Source organism: Macadamia integrifolia, chromosome 2, assembly GCF_013358625.1.
Source record: "Macadamia integrifolia cultivar HAES 741 chromosome 2, SCU_Mint_v3, whole genome shotgun sequence".
NCBI classification, from domain to species: domain Eukaryota; kingdom Viridiplantae; phylum Streptophyta; class Magnoliopsida; order Proteales; family Proteaceae; genus Macadamia; species Macadamia integrifolia.
This window is the reverse complement of record NC_056558.1, coordinates 40,425,628-40,445,261: the sequence shown is the minus strand read 5'-3', so window position 1 is coordinate 40,445,261 and position 19,634 is coordinate 40,425,628. Positions and strand designations below refer to the sequence as shown.

The window sequence follows — 19,634 nt, the reverse complement described above, 5'->3', positions numbered from 1 at the left end:
ATGATAGATTTAATGTTTAAGCGTATGTAGGCTGTGTTTGGCATGTTTTTGAAGTCGATAATGCATTTTAAGAAATCATACGAAATGCAGCCTTAGTCTTCCTTCTATTCTCTCAAACATGTAGACTCATTATTTATATTATCCATCTGTCATCTATCTCATCTTCTTAGTCTCAATATTTTATAGGTCATCAACACTCGACATCTTAAGATTTCAACTCTAAACCTTCGTTAAAGAAAATGAACTATAATTTGAAAGCATTTAGAATCGTACATTTAGAATCGAATTGGTTGAATCCATGACCAATCTCAATTCCTACCCTACTGGAGCAATCAATTCTAGGGTTATTTGGGACTAAATAGCTGGGTGTTAAGTTCTAAAGTGCCAATTCGAGGGTTATTGGGACCCATTTTGGTAGGGACCAATTGGACACCCACTTCCAAGTTTAAAATCCTTGGGTTTATCATAAACAAATTCCAATCATTTAGCCAAACAAGTTGTTGCATAAGGATAAAGCATTTGTTCTTTATTTTATCTTCTTTTTTTGTTTTTTTTCCATGGACGGTTAAACCGGAAGTAATCCGACCGGTATCTTATTCGGTTTGTTGCCCGGTTCGATTTTTGAAACGTATGTCCACGATTCTTACCACGCGGCGAAGTGAATGGCCCTAAAAACCTGCGGTGCGCAATAGTAAACTCACCGCCATAGCTTCGAACCAGTTCAATATCTATCTTCTGATATCGATCAATACACGAGCCTTGGAGAGGGGAATCTGGGGAGGTCAATAACAATAAGATAATAGGTTTGGTAAGAGCAGGAGAAATATCGTAAGAAACATGAAGAAGGTGGATTCGATGTTATGAATTCATGATATTTTTTTATTTAAAACCCTAACTGGAAGGTGTTCGTGAGGTAGGATCATCAGTTGTCGGTGTTTCTTCTTCTTCGATTTCTTCATTTTTCTTTTCCTTGCTGCAACCATATAATAGCAAAAGGGGGGACGATCGGAGGTACATATCTTTGAGGGGCGATGGCTTGGAGGCGACTCCTCACGCAGGTTAGTTATTATTTGAGTGTTTTAATTGTTATGTTTTTGGTTTCTTTCATAGATGCTTCTTCTGTCAATCTGAAAACTCTTTTTTTTTTCTTGATCCATCCAATTTTGTATCTTTTGCAATGTTTAAGAAAATCGATCTCATGTTTGTTTGAAGAGACTTGCAATCAAATTGGTATTTGATTGTTTGTGGGTTTGGGCAGAGGAAAAATTGGTATTTGATAATTGGTGGGGTTTATTATGACTCACACCCTTGTTCATTGTTTGTTCCTGACCAAGAGCTGTGGAGCATAAGTGGGTCAGAAACGTAATGAACCTGGTTGAAAACCACCATGATTAAGGCTTTAGGGCTGAGCCCCTTTCCCTCCCCCAACCCCCCCCCCCCCACCCCAAAAACCCCCCCACTCCCAAAAAAGAAAAAAAAAAAGAGAAGGAATTTTCAAATAACTATTGATTCCACCTACTGATTTTATAGATAACGGCCTCTTTTATGTTGTTCTGATTAGTGCATAGGAAAATGGATCCCTGGGAAAAGGGAGGGGGGCGGTTGAAGCCTTCTGGGAAGGATCTTCTCTTCAACAAACGTAGTAGTGTTGATTGCAGAGAATTTGTCCGTTAGCATGTTCAAGCTTTGTAACAAGGGAATGTAAACCTGCTATGAAAAGTATGTTAGCTTTATGGAAAACAGAAATGTTGGTTGTGGCAGGCATGGGTGGGAATGATCAACATTGCTGAATCTTGGAAAGTGAAGTATTTAAAAGAAATGGAAATGAGGGCTTAGAAACCATTTGGGAATGTAATCTCACATTATGTTTGAAAATTTGATTCTTAATGGCTTAATGCACATCTTAATTTTTAATACCAGGAATACTTTGATTGTCTCACCTGATGTTATCATGCTATTAACTTGCTTTCTTAATTGAAGTAGTCCAACCTTTTTCCTTTTGGGTCTGATGGGTTTCTAGAATCTGAAAGTGATTACAGAAATCCAAAGCAAGCCAAAAAAAAGCGCAGTGAAAAGGGAAGTACCAGATTGAAGAGAATTTCAATATCTAACAATTCACAACTCAGATGGGAATGAAATTCTAGTTGATGGTTACTTTAATGGTCAAGAATAACTCCTTAAAATCTGACTGAAATTTGACTGTCATATCTGGTGTTATGGATGAATTCTAGGTCTTAGCACACCAGTGAAATTAGAAACTTAAAGGTCCAATTTGGTAGCCAACAAAAGATCAAATTAATGATCAAATATCTGAATTTAAAAGAGACTATTAATCTGAAACAGTAAACGGAATTGGATCTTCAAAACAAGTAGAATTAAGAATCCAACTTCAAGTAGGACTACGAAGAAATCAGCAAAAACATCAAAATTTGAAACCATGGGTGACATCTGAAATCTAAGGTCTAAAATTCAAAATCAAGGAAATTCCTATTAAGAGTAGAAAACCCTGAAACCCAGATTAAAGACTTGATTTTTAAGGTTCAAACAGTAGCTGAGTCTCAATTCTGATTCAAGGAAAGAAGTGCTGAGCAGGAACTTGATTCAGAATCAGGTCAACGATATAAAGTAGGTGCAGTGAATAAAAGTTGTAAAAACTAACCTGAACCGATGTATGTATAAGGAGGAAGAAGAATAGAAGAAGAATAAAATTGATGCAGTAGTGCTGCCTTGGACTTTTACGATTCCTACTAACCTGTTTGAAGGCCCGTATCGAGATGAACCGGTTCCAACTGTGGTTGTTTGGTTCAGTAGAATATTTAGGTAGCTTTATTTAAAAAACTAAAAAGGGCATATCCAGTGCATGAGGCTCCCACCACTTTGGGGTATGGGGAGGGTCATAAAGGGTCATAATGTACTCAGCATTAACCCCTGTTTCACTGAGATGCTGTTTCCCAATCGAACCCGCATTACTAGGTCGTAATGGAGCAACCTTACCGTTGCGCCCGAGGTCCACCCTCTATTTAGGAAGCTTTATTTTATTTGGAAAAATATTATGTAATCTTTTATTTTGGTTAGGATACATAGGAAGAGTTCAACAAGTTTTGGAGTTGTTTTGGCAAGGAATCTTAGGCTCTCTTTGGTATCGTTTTTATTTTTATTTTTTGACACAAAAACATTTTTGCAAGTGTTTAGTATCATCTATGGACCCTATTTTTTGTTTAAAATAAATATGAATAGCAAAAAACTAACCCATTTATGTGTTATGGCCAAAAACCCTTTTTTGGCCATTTATGCGGACACTTTAATGAGCAAGTGCTCATAAGTCCCAAAATCAAGGAGTAAAATAGTCCATTTGCCTTTTTTATTAGGAAGGCAAGCCCCCACTCCCTCTTCTTCAACCCCACCCACCCCCTCTCGCGCCCATATCAACCCCGTGACCCCGCCATGTGCTCACCCCCGCTTAACCCCCTCCCTCCCCCAACCCCCGCTCAACCCTCCAGCCCACAGTCTCCCCAACACGCAAAGGAGGTCCATTATTCCATAGCAGGATTTTTTGAAACAGCCTCTCGACATTTTTTTGGGTAACGCTAAGTAGTTCTCTCCTCCCCTCTCTGAGTTGCACACATGCAGGAGCCTTGTGCTCCGGGTACGCCCCTTTTTTTTTTAAATAACTTGACCACAACACCCTTTTCTGTAAGAGAACTAAATGACCAGAAGTCATGGCCATAGAAGCATCAATACCATGAAAGCTTTTGATTGCATATCTCTTGGAGCGATACATAGTGCATATTTTGTGCTGAGATTTCACTCAGAAGTTAGAATTTTTTCTTCTGTTGCAAGAATCTGAACTGGAATTTCGGATAAGAAATCCTACTAAAACAGGAAAGATTTTTGTTTTTTGTTTCTTACCTTTTAAGAAATTAAGACATCAAATTGACATTTGAAAATTCCTGAGAACATGCAAAGAACAATTTCAGAGTTATATATGTCTACATTTGGTTATTAAGATAAGAATAACTGATTTCCTTTGAGTTTGAATGAAAAGGAAGAAAATTTTAATATACTATTTCAAAGCAGATGTGATTGAGCTTTGTTTTCAAGTTTTGAATTGGCTCCAGTGAGAAATCCACTTTTGGAGATTATGATTTGGATTTTGTTCAAGTTGGATTCTTTGCGGTATTTTGTCTGAGACTTCAGAGAATTTCAGCAAGACACGAGGGATTCTAGAAATGCATTGGTGAAGACCAGAATAGCAATAGAGAGAAATGGAGAGTAGTTGTAGTAGCAGTAGTGGGCCAGTGATCAATAAGACATTAGTGTGTAAAATTCGCATTCCAAACTATATTATGTCTAATTTTTACCAAACAATTTTCATTTTTTTGATCGAAAATGGCTTTCATTAATGATTTTTTTTCTTCTAAATAGACCATAAACAAAAATGAACATGATACCAAAGATGGCCTTAATAGAGTTGTTTCCTTGTTAGAGTCTTTTCATTTTCTTATTTACGTACTTGTAATCAAACAATTTAGACACTGAGTAATGGAATAAATTGAGTTGGGTTTACCTCCCGTTTGTGGAGTTGCATGCGACCAGGCTGTTTGATCTCTTCTTCCTCCTCCTGATCTTCCCTTAGTTATCCCCCTTTTTCTTCTTCTCCCTATTCGCTTTCTGATTCTCTCTTCTTCTATCTTGCATTCTGCTATTGTTTCCCCTGTTTTGCTGTTAATGATAAGATTAAATGAACTGCTGACTTGTCATTCTTTACCGGTTTGGCTCGAGATTTTGGGCATAAGTCACCCTTTCTTGGGAGACTCAAATCCTCGGCTGCCATTACAAAATCTTCTTCTGTTACTAGAGTGGGACCTGCAACCATGGCTGCCTAAAGAACTTCTGCCAGTTTAGAGTTACTCTCCATCGAGGGTTTGGTGTTACCGCCTTGAATTGTATCGTAACAAAGAAGAAGAATTCTTTTTTGTTTGCTATTAAATATCTAAGTTTTGGTTATTTATGATTAAGCCCCCCTAATTCTTTAGTCTCTTTTATTACTATTCTATCCTTTTATTGGTTACGAAAAGAGCCCTCCCTATTAGATCCCTTCACTCGTTACTTTACATATAAGGTGTGTACTGCTACAGAAATTACAGAATTGCCGTCAACCGTCTTATTGGAGTTCTTTTATTATTAGGGTGGGTCCATAGATAAAAGAACTTCAATATTCATATAAATTCATGTACCTTAATGGCTGGCTACATGTATACATATAAATTCTCAAAATATGACTCCTAACATGATTATTGTAGAAACAGAACCCTAAAACGATGCAGAAAATAATGGAAATCACAAACAAACAACCACACAATGCACAAAAAGATTTATGTGGGTTCGACAACATTGCCTACGTCTATGTGAGATGAGATCTTGCTTCATTAATGGAAAAAAGGGTTACAACTGCTCGTCCTCACACCTCTCTTAGATTGATTACAGAGGAAGAACCCTCAATATGAATATATAGCGAAACCCTATACAGGTAATCTACCAAAATACCCATATTTAAGATTTGACTTAGTAAAGAAACCAAACCAAATGGGAATTCTAATCCAGCCTGAACTAGGACAATTTAATATTGTCAAAATAGGAGAGAAACTAGAAACAGAACTCTACTTAAATAGAACTCCAAAGTCGACTAGGGATAGGATTCACAGTGAGCCTAGCACTCCTAGAGAGACTAGGAGTTCTGAAATTCCTAAAACCACAGGTTCTTATTTTTCCACTGCTGCTAGTGCCTAATTCTGCATCATGGTCATTATGTTTTGTTTAGTTAGTCTATATCCTTGAGTTGTGGTGGTATTCTGTTGGTCCATCTTAACCCATTATTGTGTTTACTGCAACAGGTCTCAAGGCAGCATTCAGAGTTGAGGCAATTTAAAGATTTTTATATTCGACCCCTTCTCCCTCTCCAAAATTTTTCAGGCCGTGGAGGTAGGCTTATATCATTTGCATTTATCCTTCTTTAAATATCTTCAAGATACTATTGTTGTGAGGTGTTTATCTTTTCTCAGTTTCAAAAATGTGTCATTTGTATTTGGTGTAGTATCCTAGCTTTATTTTCCATGCAAGTGTTTCTTTTATGAGGTTATGGCTTCATTTTTAATTTCTCATGTTATGTTTCAGATGTCCTCTACTCACTTTGAGTTTTAACTTGTTCAAACTTATAGTTCACTCCATGAATTTCTTTAGATGCTGACATGTGCATATAATGTAGCTGTGTGGTCTAAGATACTGCTTAATACACAGCGTATCAGCATTCACATAGTGATACTGAGATTGAAGTAAATGAATTTGTTTGATCTCCTTCAACAGTATATAGGACCTTGGTAATCCAAATAGACGAAATTCTTTATAGCACCACCACCACCAACGACAACAACATTCTCGATTCATTTGATCGATTTCTCCAGCAGTGTACAACAGTTGAAGAGTCCAAACGGATTCATGCACAAATCATCCTCAGTGGAACGTATCGATTCGCATTTCTGGCTGCAAGACTTATATCGATTTATAGCCGCTTCGGGCTTGTTGCTGATGCTAGAACAGTCTTTTGTAGCATTCCTGTTGAGTGCAGTTTTAATATATTACTTTGGAATTCCATATTGAGAGCAAACCTCTCTCATGGGCACTCTGAGGAGTCCCTTAGACTTTACGTTCAGATGTGTAGCCTGGGAATTTTCCCAGATGGTTTCACTTTCCCTTTAGTTGTAAGAGCTTGTGCGTCCTTGGGGAACTCAAAATTGTGCAAGATCATGCATGCTCATGTTGTCCTTTCGGGTTTCCAGTTTCATCTTCATGTTGCAAATGAATTGATGGGGATGTATGCAAAGATTGGGAAGATGTGCTTTGGACGGAAGTTGTTTGATAGGATGCCCCACAAGAGTTCTACTTCTTGGAATACTATAGTTTCAGGTTTTGCTTTGAATTTTGATTGTGATGGTGCTCTTGAGATAATTGGAATGATGGAAGAGGAAGGATTGGAGCCTAATCTAGTGACATGGACATCGCTATTGTCGGCCCATGCTCGATGTGGGAAGCATGAGGAAGTTTTGGGGTTATTTGGTGATATGAGAATGAGAAAGAATGGTGCCACTGCAGAAGCCATTGCTGTTGTTTTGTCTGTTTGTGCATATTTTGATGCATTCAGTAAGGGTAAGGAGATCCATGGATATGTCATTAAGGGTGGTTTTGAAGATTATGTGTTTGTGAAGAACTCCCTTATATGTGTCTACGGTAAACATGGAAATACTGAGGCTGCAAAGAAGCTATTTTCAGAGATTAAAATCAAGAACTTGGTGACTTGGAATGCATTGATTTCCTCCTTTGCTGAGGCTGGATTCTGTGACGAGGCTTCTAAGATTTTCTCACAGTTGGAGAATACAAAAGACCAGTTGATGAGACCTGATGTGGTAACTTGGAGTGCTCTGATTGGTGGGTTTTCTTTGAAAGGACAGGCTGATAAATCCCTAGAATTCTTTCGTCAAATGCAGCATGCTAATGTGAAGCCCAATTCAGTCACAGTTGCCAGTATTTTATCAGTGTGTGCAGAGGTAGCAACATTGAATCTTGGAAGGGAGATCCATTGCCATGTCATTAGAGCACTGATGGATAAAAACATTTTGGTAGGAAACGGACTGGTTAATATGTACACGAAGTGTGGGAGTCTGAAACAGGGTCATCTAGTATTTGATTGGATAAAAAATAGAGATTTAATATCTTGGAACACAATGATTTTGGGGTATGGAATGCATGGTTTTGGGGAGGATGCTCTAAGTACTTTCAGTCAGATGGTTAGAGCCAGAATGGAGCCTGATGGAATAACTTTTGTTGCTCTTTTGTCGGCATGTAGCCATGCAGGTTTTGTCAATGAGGGCCGCGAAATTTTTGATCGGATGATCAGGGAGTTCGAGGTTCCCCCTAAAATGGAGCACTATGCTTGTATGGTTGATCTTCTTGGACGGGGTGGCCAACTGCAAGAGGCGATTGAGATTGTGAAAATGATGCCAATGGAACCCAATGAATGCGTTTGGGGGGCATTGTTGAACTCATGCAGGATGTATAGAAATACAGAGGTGGCTGAAGAGATTGCCTCTCGGATTTTCAGCCTTGCATCAGAGACTACTGGGAGTTACATGCTGCTCTCCAATATCTATGCTGCATGTGGAAGATGGGAGGATTCTGCAAAAGTGAGATGGTTAGCAAGGTCAAAAGGTTTAAAGAAAAGCACAGGCCAAAGCTGGATTGAGGTGCATAAGAAGGTTTATATGTTCTCGGCTGGGAATACCTTCCATCTGGATTTGAATGAAGTATATGAAATCCTTAAGGATTTGGGTCTACGAATGGAGATTGAGGGCTACGTACCTGACAAGAGTTTTGTATTGCAAGATGTAGCTGAGGAGGAGAAGAAGCAGATATTGTATGGGCACAGTGAGAAGCTTGCAATTGCATTTGGGCACTCTAAACTAACTTCCAGTATGCCCATCAGGGTAATAAAGAATCTTCGAGTCTGTGGTGATTGCCATAACTGGACCAAGTTTTTCTCTAAGATGACAAAACGTGAAGTTATTGTGAGGGATGGCCGTCGTTTCCATCATTTCATGGATGGGTTCTGTTCTTGCAAAGATTACTGGTGAAATTTTTTTTACAGCAACAACAACTACTCAGTCTTATCCCAACTAAATGGGGTCGTCTACATGGATCCTTGCCCTCCAATCAGCTCTATTTGAGGTCGTACTTGATATGAGGCCTAAGCTATACATGTCTTTCTTTACAACTTCTCCTAGGGTTATTTTAGGTCTACCCCTGGCTCTTTTAGTTTATTCAATCTGAAGCAAATCACTCCTCCGTACTGGAACATCCAAACACCTCTGTTGAACATGGCCATGCACCTCAAACGATTTTCTTGTAGCTTATCATGTATTAGAGCTACTTTCCTATCAGCCCTAATATGATCATTCCTCACTTTACTGGTGAAAATTCTTCACTATGCAGAAATCTTTCCCTATATGTGGCTCAGGGATACTGGATACAACATCAAAGTATTCAATACAAGAATAGTATAAATGGAAGGATTGGGTCTGTTATAACACCCATGAAGATTCCGATGACATTGGAGGCAAATCATTGGTCATTGTCACAATAATTAAGATGCATACTGACTCGTCATGTTAAATGGGCCTGAACTATGCTGCTTTACCCTATTACAAATATTAGCAGTCAGGATTGCACCTTTTGTCAAAGGAGTTGGAGAGTCGATCCTTTGGAACTGAATGGTGCTGGGTAATTGGGAATAGGTATTATCTCAAAAATTGGGAAAAGGAATGAATGTCCAAGTGGGCATTGTTTTCTTTTTGGTTCCTAGGTCAATTTTTGGATCCCTTTTGCTATTTATAGTCTTATTTGATGTCTTGCAGCATTTTTCATAAGAATTTGAATTTTACACATCATGGTTTTTTTTTGTGACCTAACACATATTTGACTTCTCCTTGAACTTCTATTCAACTCGAGCATTGAGTCTTTCCCTGTGCTTTAGATTTATAGATGTTTGGAAGGTTTGCCATTCTCTAGGGTCAACAATCCTGAGGTCATTCAGATAGGTTTTTAATGAAATCTCTGAAATTTGTACTTTTTAACTAGTAATTGGTATTTATGTTGGTGGTGTTGTTAGATAGTCTTGCACAAAATCATCACAGCTGTGAATCGCTCCTGTCCTTTTGGTTGTCTTTCTGGCCACCTGTGGCCTCTGATTCTCAAACCTGGACTAAACAAGTTCTGCTACAAAGCAATCCATGCATATTTGCAGCTGTTGCTTTGGTTTTATTTTGGGTGTTGTTTCTTCTTTTGAGTACTTGTTTGTCATGGCTTTTCTTTTTGTCTGCAGAGAGTAGTCTATTGGGTGTGCAACAAAGGCGTCTGTCAAGTTATGTTGGCAGTTTAGCTCGGAGAGCACGTGATGCAGATGGAGCAAATGATGTTACACTGCTTAAAGAGCTTTATCGTCGAAGTGATCCAGAAGGAGTTATAAGACTTTTTGAAAGTCAGCCTTCACTACATTCCAATCCCTCTGCACTTGCTGAATATGTTAAAGCATTAGTCAAAGTGGATAGACTGGATGAAAGTGAATTACTCAAGACATTGCAGAGAGGTGGGTTCAGGAACTGTTCCATTCTTTTGCTTTAGTTTTTTGCTTTCTATTTGGTTATCATAGATGGATTGATATTGTGACCTTTCTAGTAGCTTATCTCTAAATAGTGGCATGTGTGCCTTTTGGATTTATTTTTTTTATTTTACTTTTTATTTTTATTTTTTGTTTTGGGGAGGGGGGGTGGTGTTGGGGAGATTTGTTTGTTTCACAACCAGCTGGCTGCTTGAGTGCTTGTGCCTCTATATGGCATTGGTTGTTGGTAAACGCTTTGCATTAAAGGTCGTCTGTTGACATTGCGCTTCATGGCTTGTGCAGAAATTCCAATAATTCAAAGCAAAAATGAAGATATACTGAGTAAAAATTTATTTCAGGTGCTTCAATTGAAATATGAACAGACGGATCTTATCTTAAAGTTAAAACAACATTGCTGTATTGGAATTACTTTCCTTATTTAATTGATTAGAATTTATTGTTTACTGTTTGCTTGGTGCTTAACATTTGTGGTACAAATTCGCTGAGAATGTCAATGATATACTTGTCATCTTGTTTGAGTAGGTCTATTCTCCTTATGCAATTTCCCTTTTTCGTTACATTGGATTTTCTTGTAGGTCTCTCTTTATCATTTGCTTATATTATAATTCCTCATGTTCTATGGGCTTTATGGAAAGATTAAAATTTCGCTAATCTCTAGTGGGGTTGTCATTTGATTGTAACTATAGGGACATGGGATTTTTACAGATTTGCTCAGAGACTTGCACAAAATTTTCAGACTTGGCTTTTCTATGTGGGGATTGTCTAAATGGCACCTCTATAGGTGTTTTTAAACATGTAACCCTCTTTGATTGTCCCTTGTCTTATTCCCAAATGTTCATTTAGTCGGGCATAAACGAGAGTTCTCAAAATGATTTGAAAGTGATTTATTATTATGCTATTTTCAAGGTTGTCATTGTATCGCATGCTTTTCCAGTGTACATGTGAAATGACAGGTTTTATCCTCACTGAATGGAAAATGTGTGTCAGAGTAAGAAGGCAAAAATGTAAGGTTACAAATTATTTTGACACCTTTAGGGGGTGTCAATAAGAAAATCCTTCTATGTATTTCCAAATTAGCTTGTCATGGTTTGTTTATTTGGATGGGAGTTCCAAGGAGGGACATGCAAGAACAAAATGTCTTATCTATTTTGTTCATTATGCCCTTCTCCTGGTGGTTTGATATTCTAGTGCCCTTCTCTTCGGTGCAAAGTTTTGTGAGTGAACCTCGTTCATTGAACAAAGAGTGATTATTTATACTGAGTCTGGGAGACTCTTCTCCTGTGTTATTAGAAAAAAAAATGAGTTTCTTTCTCTTAAATTGAGTTCTGAATTTTGAAAAGACTGATATTAGATTTCTCTATATTGGAGAATAATTTCTGATTTGCTGCTTACTAGAATTTGGCTCTTTTTTTTTTTTTTTTGAGGTTTCAACTTTTATCTATGATTTCCATTTGGATTCTTGTCTTCAGTATTCATATTTGCTTTCACTAGCAAAGATTGAAAGATTAGCTCATCTTTATCTTGAAACTTTTGTTATGAAAAATATTTAACCAGAACTGCATGCAGGAATCACAGGAACTTCTAGTGCACCAAGGGGGGATGAAAGTATAGGTGGCCTTTCAGCTTTCAGGAATGTGGGAAGGTCTACAAAAGATGGTATACTTGGAACTTCCAGTGCACCTATCCATATGGTGGCATCTGAAGGTGGGCATTTCAAAGACCAGTTGTGGCGTACATTTCGCACTATTGCATTAGCATTTCTCCTAATATCAGGAGTTGGAGCGCTCATTGAGGATAGGGGAATCAGTAAAGGTAGTAGTGGTCTTTGTGATTCTTTTTTACTTAGTTTGGAATGTGGTTTGGATGTATTGGTGAATCTTTGAAAAGTTCCTTTTTTGATATTTTTCTGTCTACAGGACTTGGACTAAATGAAGAAGTGCAGCCTAGCATGGAATCTAATACAAAATTTAATGATGTGAAGGGTGTTGATGAGGCTAAAGCTGAGCTCGAGGAAATTGTACATTATCTTCGAGATCCTAAGGTAAATGCTTTGGCGAATTGATGTTCCGGAAACTTTCCATAGTTACCTGTTTCCCATTTCCAATCATTTATGGACAAAACTCTGTACTCACCTGTTCTAATAAAATTGGAACAATAAAACTATATAGAAAAAAGCTTTAGAAGAATTTTGATTCCTAACGATTTCCTACTACTCAGCTCTTTAACTTGCACAAGTTTCTAATGAATTTATTTTCCCATAAATAATGAGATTGGTTCTTAAATACAATGAGGATTTCACGGGTTTCAGATGAGAATCCCCCATGGAACAAATTTATTATTGAGAGCAGCGAACAAGATATTTATGAACAACTCTTTTAATCTTCCTCTAGCTTGGGGATGGATTCTGAACTCTGATGTGCTGGGGTTTTCCTTCTAACGTTATTCCCTCTAGGAAGTCATCCTATTAAACCCACTCATCTGTAGAAACAACTTGATATTTGCAGAAGGAACCACAATTAAGTTTTGGTTTTGGAAGCCCCTGTAATTGCTTTCACACTGACACTTGGAGCAACCATTTATATTGTTTGCTCGTCTTCTTCAGATTTGGTTACATGCATGTAAATTGATGCACTGTAATACAATACAATTGGGAAGGACACTTGGTTTATGTGTTACTGGTCCCACCCTTATGTTGTTACATGATGGATTTATGGTATACTGGCCCATCTAATAGTTGATACTTGATAATTCTACTTAAGCTCCCCGACACTGTGTTACCCAGACGTTTCATGTACCCTTGGAGTTCCCCTTGTTGGCACTATAAGACAACATGGTTATGGAGAATTGGAGATGGGTATGTGTCCGAGACGCTTCATGCACCCAAAAGTCAGAAACTTAGTTAAGGCCATGAGGAAGAAGATCAACCCTCAGCTTTTTATTGATTGATAACATTTCCCCTATTTGACTCATTTTATCCAAATCACCACCCATACCCATTTTTGGACACATCCATGTATTCTAAGTTTTGGAGGGCTGGTAGATCCGACTCCACAATGCATGTCTGTACTTGATCCCATTCTCAGTCCCTTTGTAACATACATGTGACCTGATATATTAGCCTAATGTTGACATTCTAAGATTTATGTTGCGACATATCTCACTCTCCTCTCTTCCTTGTTCGTCTGGCCCAAATTGTGTCCAGAACCAATTCATGTACTGGATTTGTATGAATTCACTACATTACTCCTTGTTACCACAAATCAAAATTTGAAAAATAAGCTAGGGAAGAATCTTGAGGCCAAAAAATGAAACGGGGATAATTTTAGACAATAGGTGGGTCTTTGACACTTTAACCTATCCATCGATTTTGGGATTTTTTCAAGTGAGGGTAGTGATTTTTGGATGGATTATAATAAAAAAAAATTCTTATTACCTGTGTTTGTATGTTGTTAACAACTGGGGTGACTAAACCTATAGACCCTAATTGTCACCATTGTTTCGGAATTTTTTTACCTTGGACCTTGCTAGTCAAGGTTTTATGGTCTTATAAACTTATGGACAGAGATAAAAGATTTGAGTTCAATGATTTTATGTAGTGTAAAATTTTCTATCAGGTACAACCGTACAATAATTAGATGGTTCATGGTCCATATTTCTAGTTTTCTTTGTTACAATACCAAGCCCACCATTGGATAACTGCCATCTAAAATATTATCTAGTACCAAGAATGAGCATGATCTAGATGATTGGTGCATTGATACCTCCTAGTGATAAAGTTGGACACATCATGAGGTGGGTAATGCAGGAGTAGATTATAAGTAACTAACTCCGCAGTTTATAACCCCAAACAATACAAATAGGAGCGAGAAACTAAAAAATAATACCATCAAATAAACCTTTAAGGATACAATACCCATATAGGAGCAAAACCAGCCCAAAACCTAACCCAATAGGAGAGGGAAAGACCTGTTATAGAGCTGGAGAGAGAGGTGCGGCCAGGGCTGTAGGAGTCCGAATGAGTTGCACTCTTGGGCGTAGATAGTCCCTAGGGAGGGTACAAAAACCCCCAAAGTTGAGAGGATTCTGACGGTTGGTTGTGAAGTTACAAGCTTTCTTGATTTTCTAACCTAGGAGAGAAAAATGAGAAGAACCTTCAAGAACAACAGCTGAATGCTTCCAACAGTGACTAAGTAAGGATCGTGGGACCCTTATGAAGCCTAGAATACCCTGATTGAAGACCTGGCTAAACAGAGTACAGAAGAGAGAAAGAGAGGAGATCGATCTCCCTCCTATTCCCACTAGGATTGCTGATCGATTCTGATTTTTGGAGACTTTTATCAAAATCTGAACTATACCTCTTAAATGTTGCAACAAATAAAAAAAAAAAAGAAGAATAAAACAGATGGGGGGTTGAGAAGGATGAAAGAGAATAAAGGAAGTGGCTATCTTAGCTGCTCTAAGCATTTAGTTGCAAACTTTCTTTCATAAATACAAACTTTCTTTTATTCAAATCTATCCAATAATGGAACATATGCCTCTCTATTTATAGAGGGGAAGTTTACAATTATACTAATATTAGGAGCTAGTTTCCCAATAGGACTAGACACTCCTACTACAATTAGGAGCTAGTTTCCCAATAGAACTAGATACTCCTACTATAACTAGGAATTCAAAATAGGACTAGGACTTGATTTTATGACTCCAACATAGAGTAGGACTAACTAACTAATAGTCTATATAGGACTTTACAACCAACTAATGGCCTAATGGGCCTTTATTGAATTAAATAGCAACTAATTAAACTAATAAATAAAATCCGGTTTTCCTACCTTCTACCCATATTTTAGGCCTATTAAAGTGGTCTATTTCAAAGAAAACCGATGGGATCAAAGGCCCAATACATACATAAGACAACCCAAGGCTTATTTGCAATAAAATAAGCCCCAGTGACTTATCTACATCACTGGGCCAATCTTATTTTACAGTAGGATCCACCAGATCTGGTTCCTCTCCCCTGCGGGTAACCACATCCCAAGGACAGTGTGAGATGGGGTGGGTGGTTACCTGCAGGGGAGGGGATCTGTACTTGGATCCATCTAGTAATGAAGTTGGACCCATATGAGGTGGATACCATATCGTGCATTACTTGCACTTGGTGTATTCCCTCCTTATTCATCCATGGCCCCCTAAACAAAATTCCTGGTTCTGCCCTGGTGATCAACCAGTGCTGAATGTTGCATATTGGTTCTTTTTATGAGTTCCATTTGGCCATGACAAGAATGGAGGAAACATTGAAGGACTAAGAGAGATCTGATATCTTTAAACCGTATAGTGGATTTTAACCACTTCGATAGCAACTAAAGAGATATTCAATAAATCCATAAATAAGGAAGAAAACTGGCTCATTTCTAATATCCTTACCTTGCTCTTGTTCTTAATTTGATCTTAATCATGGTTTACGGTTACTTATTAACCTCCATATCTCTATCTTTAGTTATTGTCTTCTTAGTACGATTAATTTAGTGTTACAGACATAATTATTCCTTGATGGTAATACTGCAGGTTAATTTCTTATCTAATATATTTTAGTGATAACCAGCTTCCCTACTCAATGTTGTGGGTTTACCCAACCCCACCCCAAAGACACCTGCCCTTGGGCTGGGGGGAGGGCACTTTCTCTGTGCTCTAGAATGTAAGGTGGTCAGCGATCGTTATCTTGGTTTTTGTTTGTTGCAGCGCTTCACCCGTCTAGGAGGCAAGCTCCCCAAAGGTGTTTTGCTTGTCGGTCCACCTGGAACAGGTAAGACTATGTTAGCAAGGGCCATTGCTGGAGAAGCTGGAGTGCCTTTCTTCTCATGCAGCGGCAGTGAGTTTGAGGAGATGTTTGTGGGTGTGGGAGCAAGGAGAGTAAGGGATCTTTTTGCAGCGGCCAAGAAGCGTTCTCCCTGCATCATATTCATTGATGAAATAGATGCAATAGGGGGTAGTCGTAATCCAAAGGACCAACAGTATATGAAGATGACTTTAAATCAATTGCTCGTCGAACTGGATGGTTTCAAACAAAATGAAGGGATTATTGTCATTGCTGCGACCAACTTCCCCGAATCATTGGACAAAGCGCTGGTTAGACCTGGGCGGTTTGACCGCCACATTGTTGTTCCCAATCCAGATGTAGAAGGACGGCGGCAGATCATGGAATCCCACATGTCCAAGGTAAATTATCTAGTCTATTGGACATCTAAGGTATCTTGGAAGACCATGAGCTGTTAATTGAAAATTGGTACATGTTGCTGATGAGCTTCAGCTGTGGGGCCCAACCTCAGATGGTGGTGCCAGGGAAATGACCAGTTCAGATGAAAATGGTCATTTAAGTGCCATATTGATTTGCCTCAACTAATTCCATGAATGACTCCCTTGGGGAATCCAGATGTAGAATCCCTTGGCCTGGCAAAGTTGCAGGTGTCTTGTCCTGCATTCATGTCAAGTGTACCAATTAGCTTTTGCTGGTAGACGTTATGTACTACCCAAGGAATGACTTTGATCTTGTCAATTTCTCTATTTTCCCATAATTTTCTTGTTTCTTCCAATTAACTTAATCTGAATACTGTCCTGCAGGTGCTCAAGGCAGATGATGTTGATCTGATGATCATTGCCAGAGGCACACCTGGATTTTCAGGTGCAGATCTTGCAAACTTGGTAAACATAGCTGCTCTCAAGGCTGCAATGGATGGTGCTAAAGCAGTGAGCATGGATGATCTAGAATATGCCAAGGACAAAATCATGATGGGAAGTGAGCGCAAATCAGCTGTAATTTCAAATGAATCACGGAAGCTGACGGCTTTCCATGAGGGCGGTCATGCCCTTGTGGCCATCCATACTGATGGGGCTCTTCCAGTTCACAAGGCAACCATTGTTCCACGAGGGATGGCTCTTGGTATGGTTGCACAATTGCCTGACAAAGATGAGACGAGTATTTCTCGAAAGCAGATGCTTGCTCGGCTGGATGTATGCATGGGTGGGCGGGTTGCTGAAGAGCTCATATTTGGAGATAGTGAAGTTACCTCTGGTGCATCTGATGATCTAAAGCAAGCAACATCTTTGGCAAGAGCAATGGTGACCAAGTATGGGATGAGCCAAGAAGTGGGGCTCGTTTCCCATGACTATGATGACAATGGAAAGAGTATGAGCACTGAGACAAGACTCCTCATCGAGAAGGAGGTTCGAGAGTTCTTGGATAGGGCCTACAATAATGCAAAAACCATTCTGACAACCCACAATAAGGAGTTGCATGCACTGGCTAATGCTCTGCTTGAGCAGGAAACCCTTACAGGGAATCAGATCAAAGCTTTGCTTGCCAAGGTCAACTCCCAGCAGCAGCAACAAGAGCAGCAAGTGCAACAGCAGGCTGTTTCATCACAAAGCAGTTCACAGTCTGCACCTACCCCTCCTTCTACACCCGCTGCAGCTGCATCTGCTGCTGCAGCCGCTGCCGCTGCAGCTGCTGCAACAGCTGCGGCAAAGGCCAAAGGTGTTGCTCCTGTGGGATCTTAGTGCAAGTGGTGCTGGTAAGATTCGGATACCCAGTTACACCATATTGAATTTAATGTGCATATAGTAATTAATCCTACAGTTTATCATCTTGAAAGGAAGCAGAGAGCCCATAGAAATTGCAGTTGCTTGCCGTCTTTCTTCATGTAATCGCTATCTGTGAATTTTAAAGTGAACCCAAGGTGTAGAAATTACTGACGGTAAGTTTACCAATCAATTGTAGTAGTTGAGAGTAACCTTGAGAAACTATAATTTTCGTGCTGACTTCATTTTCTCTTGAAGTTAACATAGCCTAGAATAAAAATGTTATTAAATGAAGATTGCCCCAAACACTTTCTTTTTATTGATTTTGTTATGAGGTGAGACTCCCCTTGCCCTGTGCCATACTTGTCTTGGCATTGGTGGGTTCATGTAGTAATGCCATATTTCTGTCAATGGGAGGGAGGTGGGAGGGGGTTTTCTGAGCAAGCGGGCTAGTCTACGCCCCTCATAGAGATTTTTCTATTTATATATATATATATATATATTTTTTTTTTTTCTTTCTATAAAAAAAATTGATTAAAAAGAGAACCATTTCTTCCAAGGGACTTTTCTTAAAATTAATTTAAAGAAGATTGCACTTTGGCCACATGTTTTGAGCTAAAGTTTGAGTTGAAAAATGGTATTGGGACGACCCTTGGATTGGCCATGTTGTGGCATATTTGGTTATCTCAACCATGCATGGGATTTTTCTTGGCTTTTGTTGAACTAAGTTTTTTTTTTTTTTACTCAGCTTTAGAGGGGGCATGATGAGTGGATACATTAGATTTATCAAATTTCTAAATGACTAGATGATACTCGTATTTTAAGGATTGAATAAATTATAATGAAATAGTTATATAGTGGTATAAATATGGTGAAAGTGGGGAAGAGATTGAATTAAATTTTCCATTGACAGAGAAAAATAAATGAAAGAGTGAAAAAAAAAAACTCAATGGAATGTTTTGTTGGAAGTTGGAGAAGAAAAAACAAAAGAAAAATAGATGGAAGTCCAGCGGAGATGATGGAAAAGCAATCAAATTTGTCGGAAAAATGTATTGATAAGTGTCAAATATGAGGCCTTAATATTATGGCTAACCTTGTGGTGCACTAAATTTCCTTAAATTTTTTTGAAAAATTTTTCTGGGATTTGGGTCTTGTTACCATTTGTTATTCAATCCGCACTGGTGTTTTACCATATGACATTTAGCTGGGTGGGAGTTTCACCTTTTCTAGATTAGACTTGCATGTGTTCACCCAAAATGATTTCATTTCATTTTGAAAAATTATCTTGTACCACCTCTCTTTTGAAACTTTATATGAGATACCATCTTAAAATCTCAAATATGTCAAACTATAGAAGAGGGAGTTGGAAGGGGTAAGGAGGAAGGTAACAGTCAGAAGATTTAAAGTCGAGATCTCCTGATGAGTGTGGGCTTAACACACCACAACTTAGCATAGAACACAAAAGGGACCACTTTAGGAACTGCGCAACCTCTTGCAAAGAACCAGGCAACCATTTTTTAAGTTTTTGTTCATTGTCTTTATTGATTTCCTGTTTGGTGTCTAGTTAAAACCTGCTACTTAATGATGTATTCCGAATTGACCCAACATTCTAATTAAGGATGCAAATGGATATTAAAAAATATGTTACTTATTCGTATTCGTATCCATTTAGAAGAATCTGTATTTGAAAATTTTATCTTCGATTCGTATTCGATCTGTTCACATTTGCAATTCTAATGACATAATTCTTCCCCATTTCATGTTAGGAACATTTTATTTTTAAGTAAGAACACACTTGAGAGATAAGAAAGAATTTTTATTTTTTTTGTAAGAA

At 38.4% G+C, this 19,634-nt stretch overlaps 2 protein-coding genes across 2 annotated transcripts; both read left to right on the top strand.

Moving 5' to 3' along the window:
- The first annotated feature begins 678 nt into the window (after positions 1-678).
- On the top strand, positions 679-18,094 carry LOC122067704 (ATP-dependent zinc metalloprotease FTSH 4, mitochondrial-like). Its single transcript, XM_042631548.1, has 7 exons — positions 679-1,058; positions 5,895-5,982; positions 9,932-10,195; positions 11,795-12,040; positions 12,145-12,269; positions 15,965-16,441; positions 16,844-18,094. Exons 1-7 carry the CDS (start codon positions 1,032-1,034, stop codon positions 17,777-17,779), a joined length of 2,163 nt encoding a protein of 720 aa, XP_042487482.1. The 5' UTR covers positions 679-1,031; the 3' UTR covers positions 17,780-18,094.
- On the top strand, positions 6,351-9,920 carry LOC122091037 (putative pentatricopeptide repeat-containing protein At1g17630; the record flags this gene model as incomplete). The annotated part of the gene is made up of 1 exon (XM_042660851.1): positions 6,351-9,920. A coding segment is annotated over one exon (2,334 nt), but the record flags the coding sequence as incomplete, so codon positions are not given.
- Positions 18,095-19,634: the final 1,540 nt, after the last annotated feature.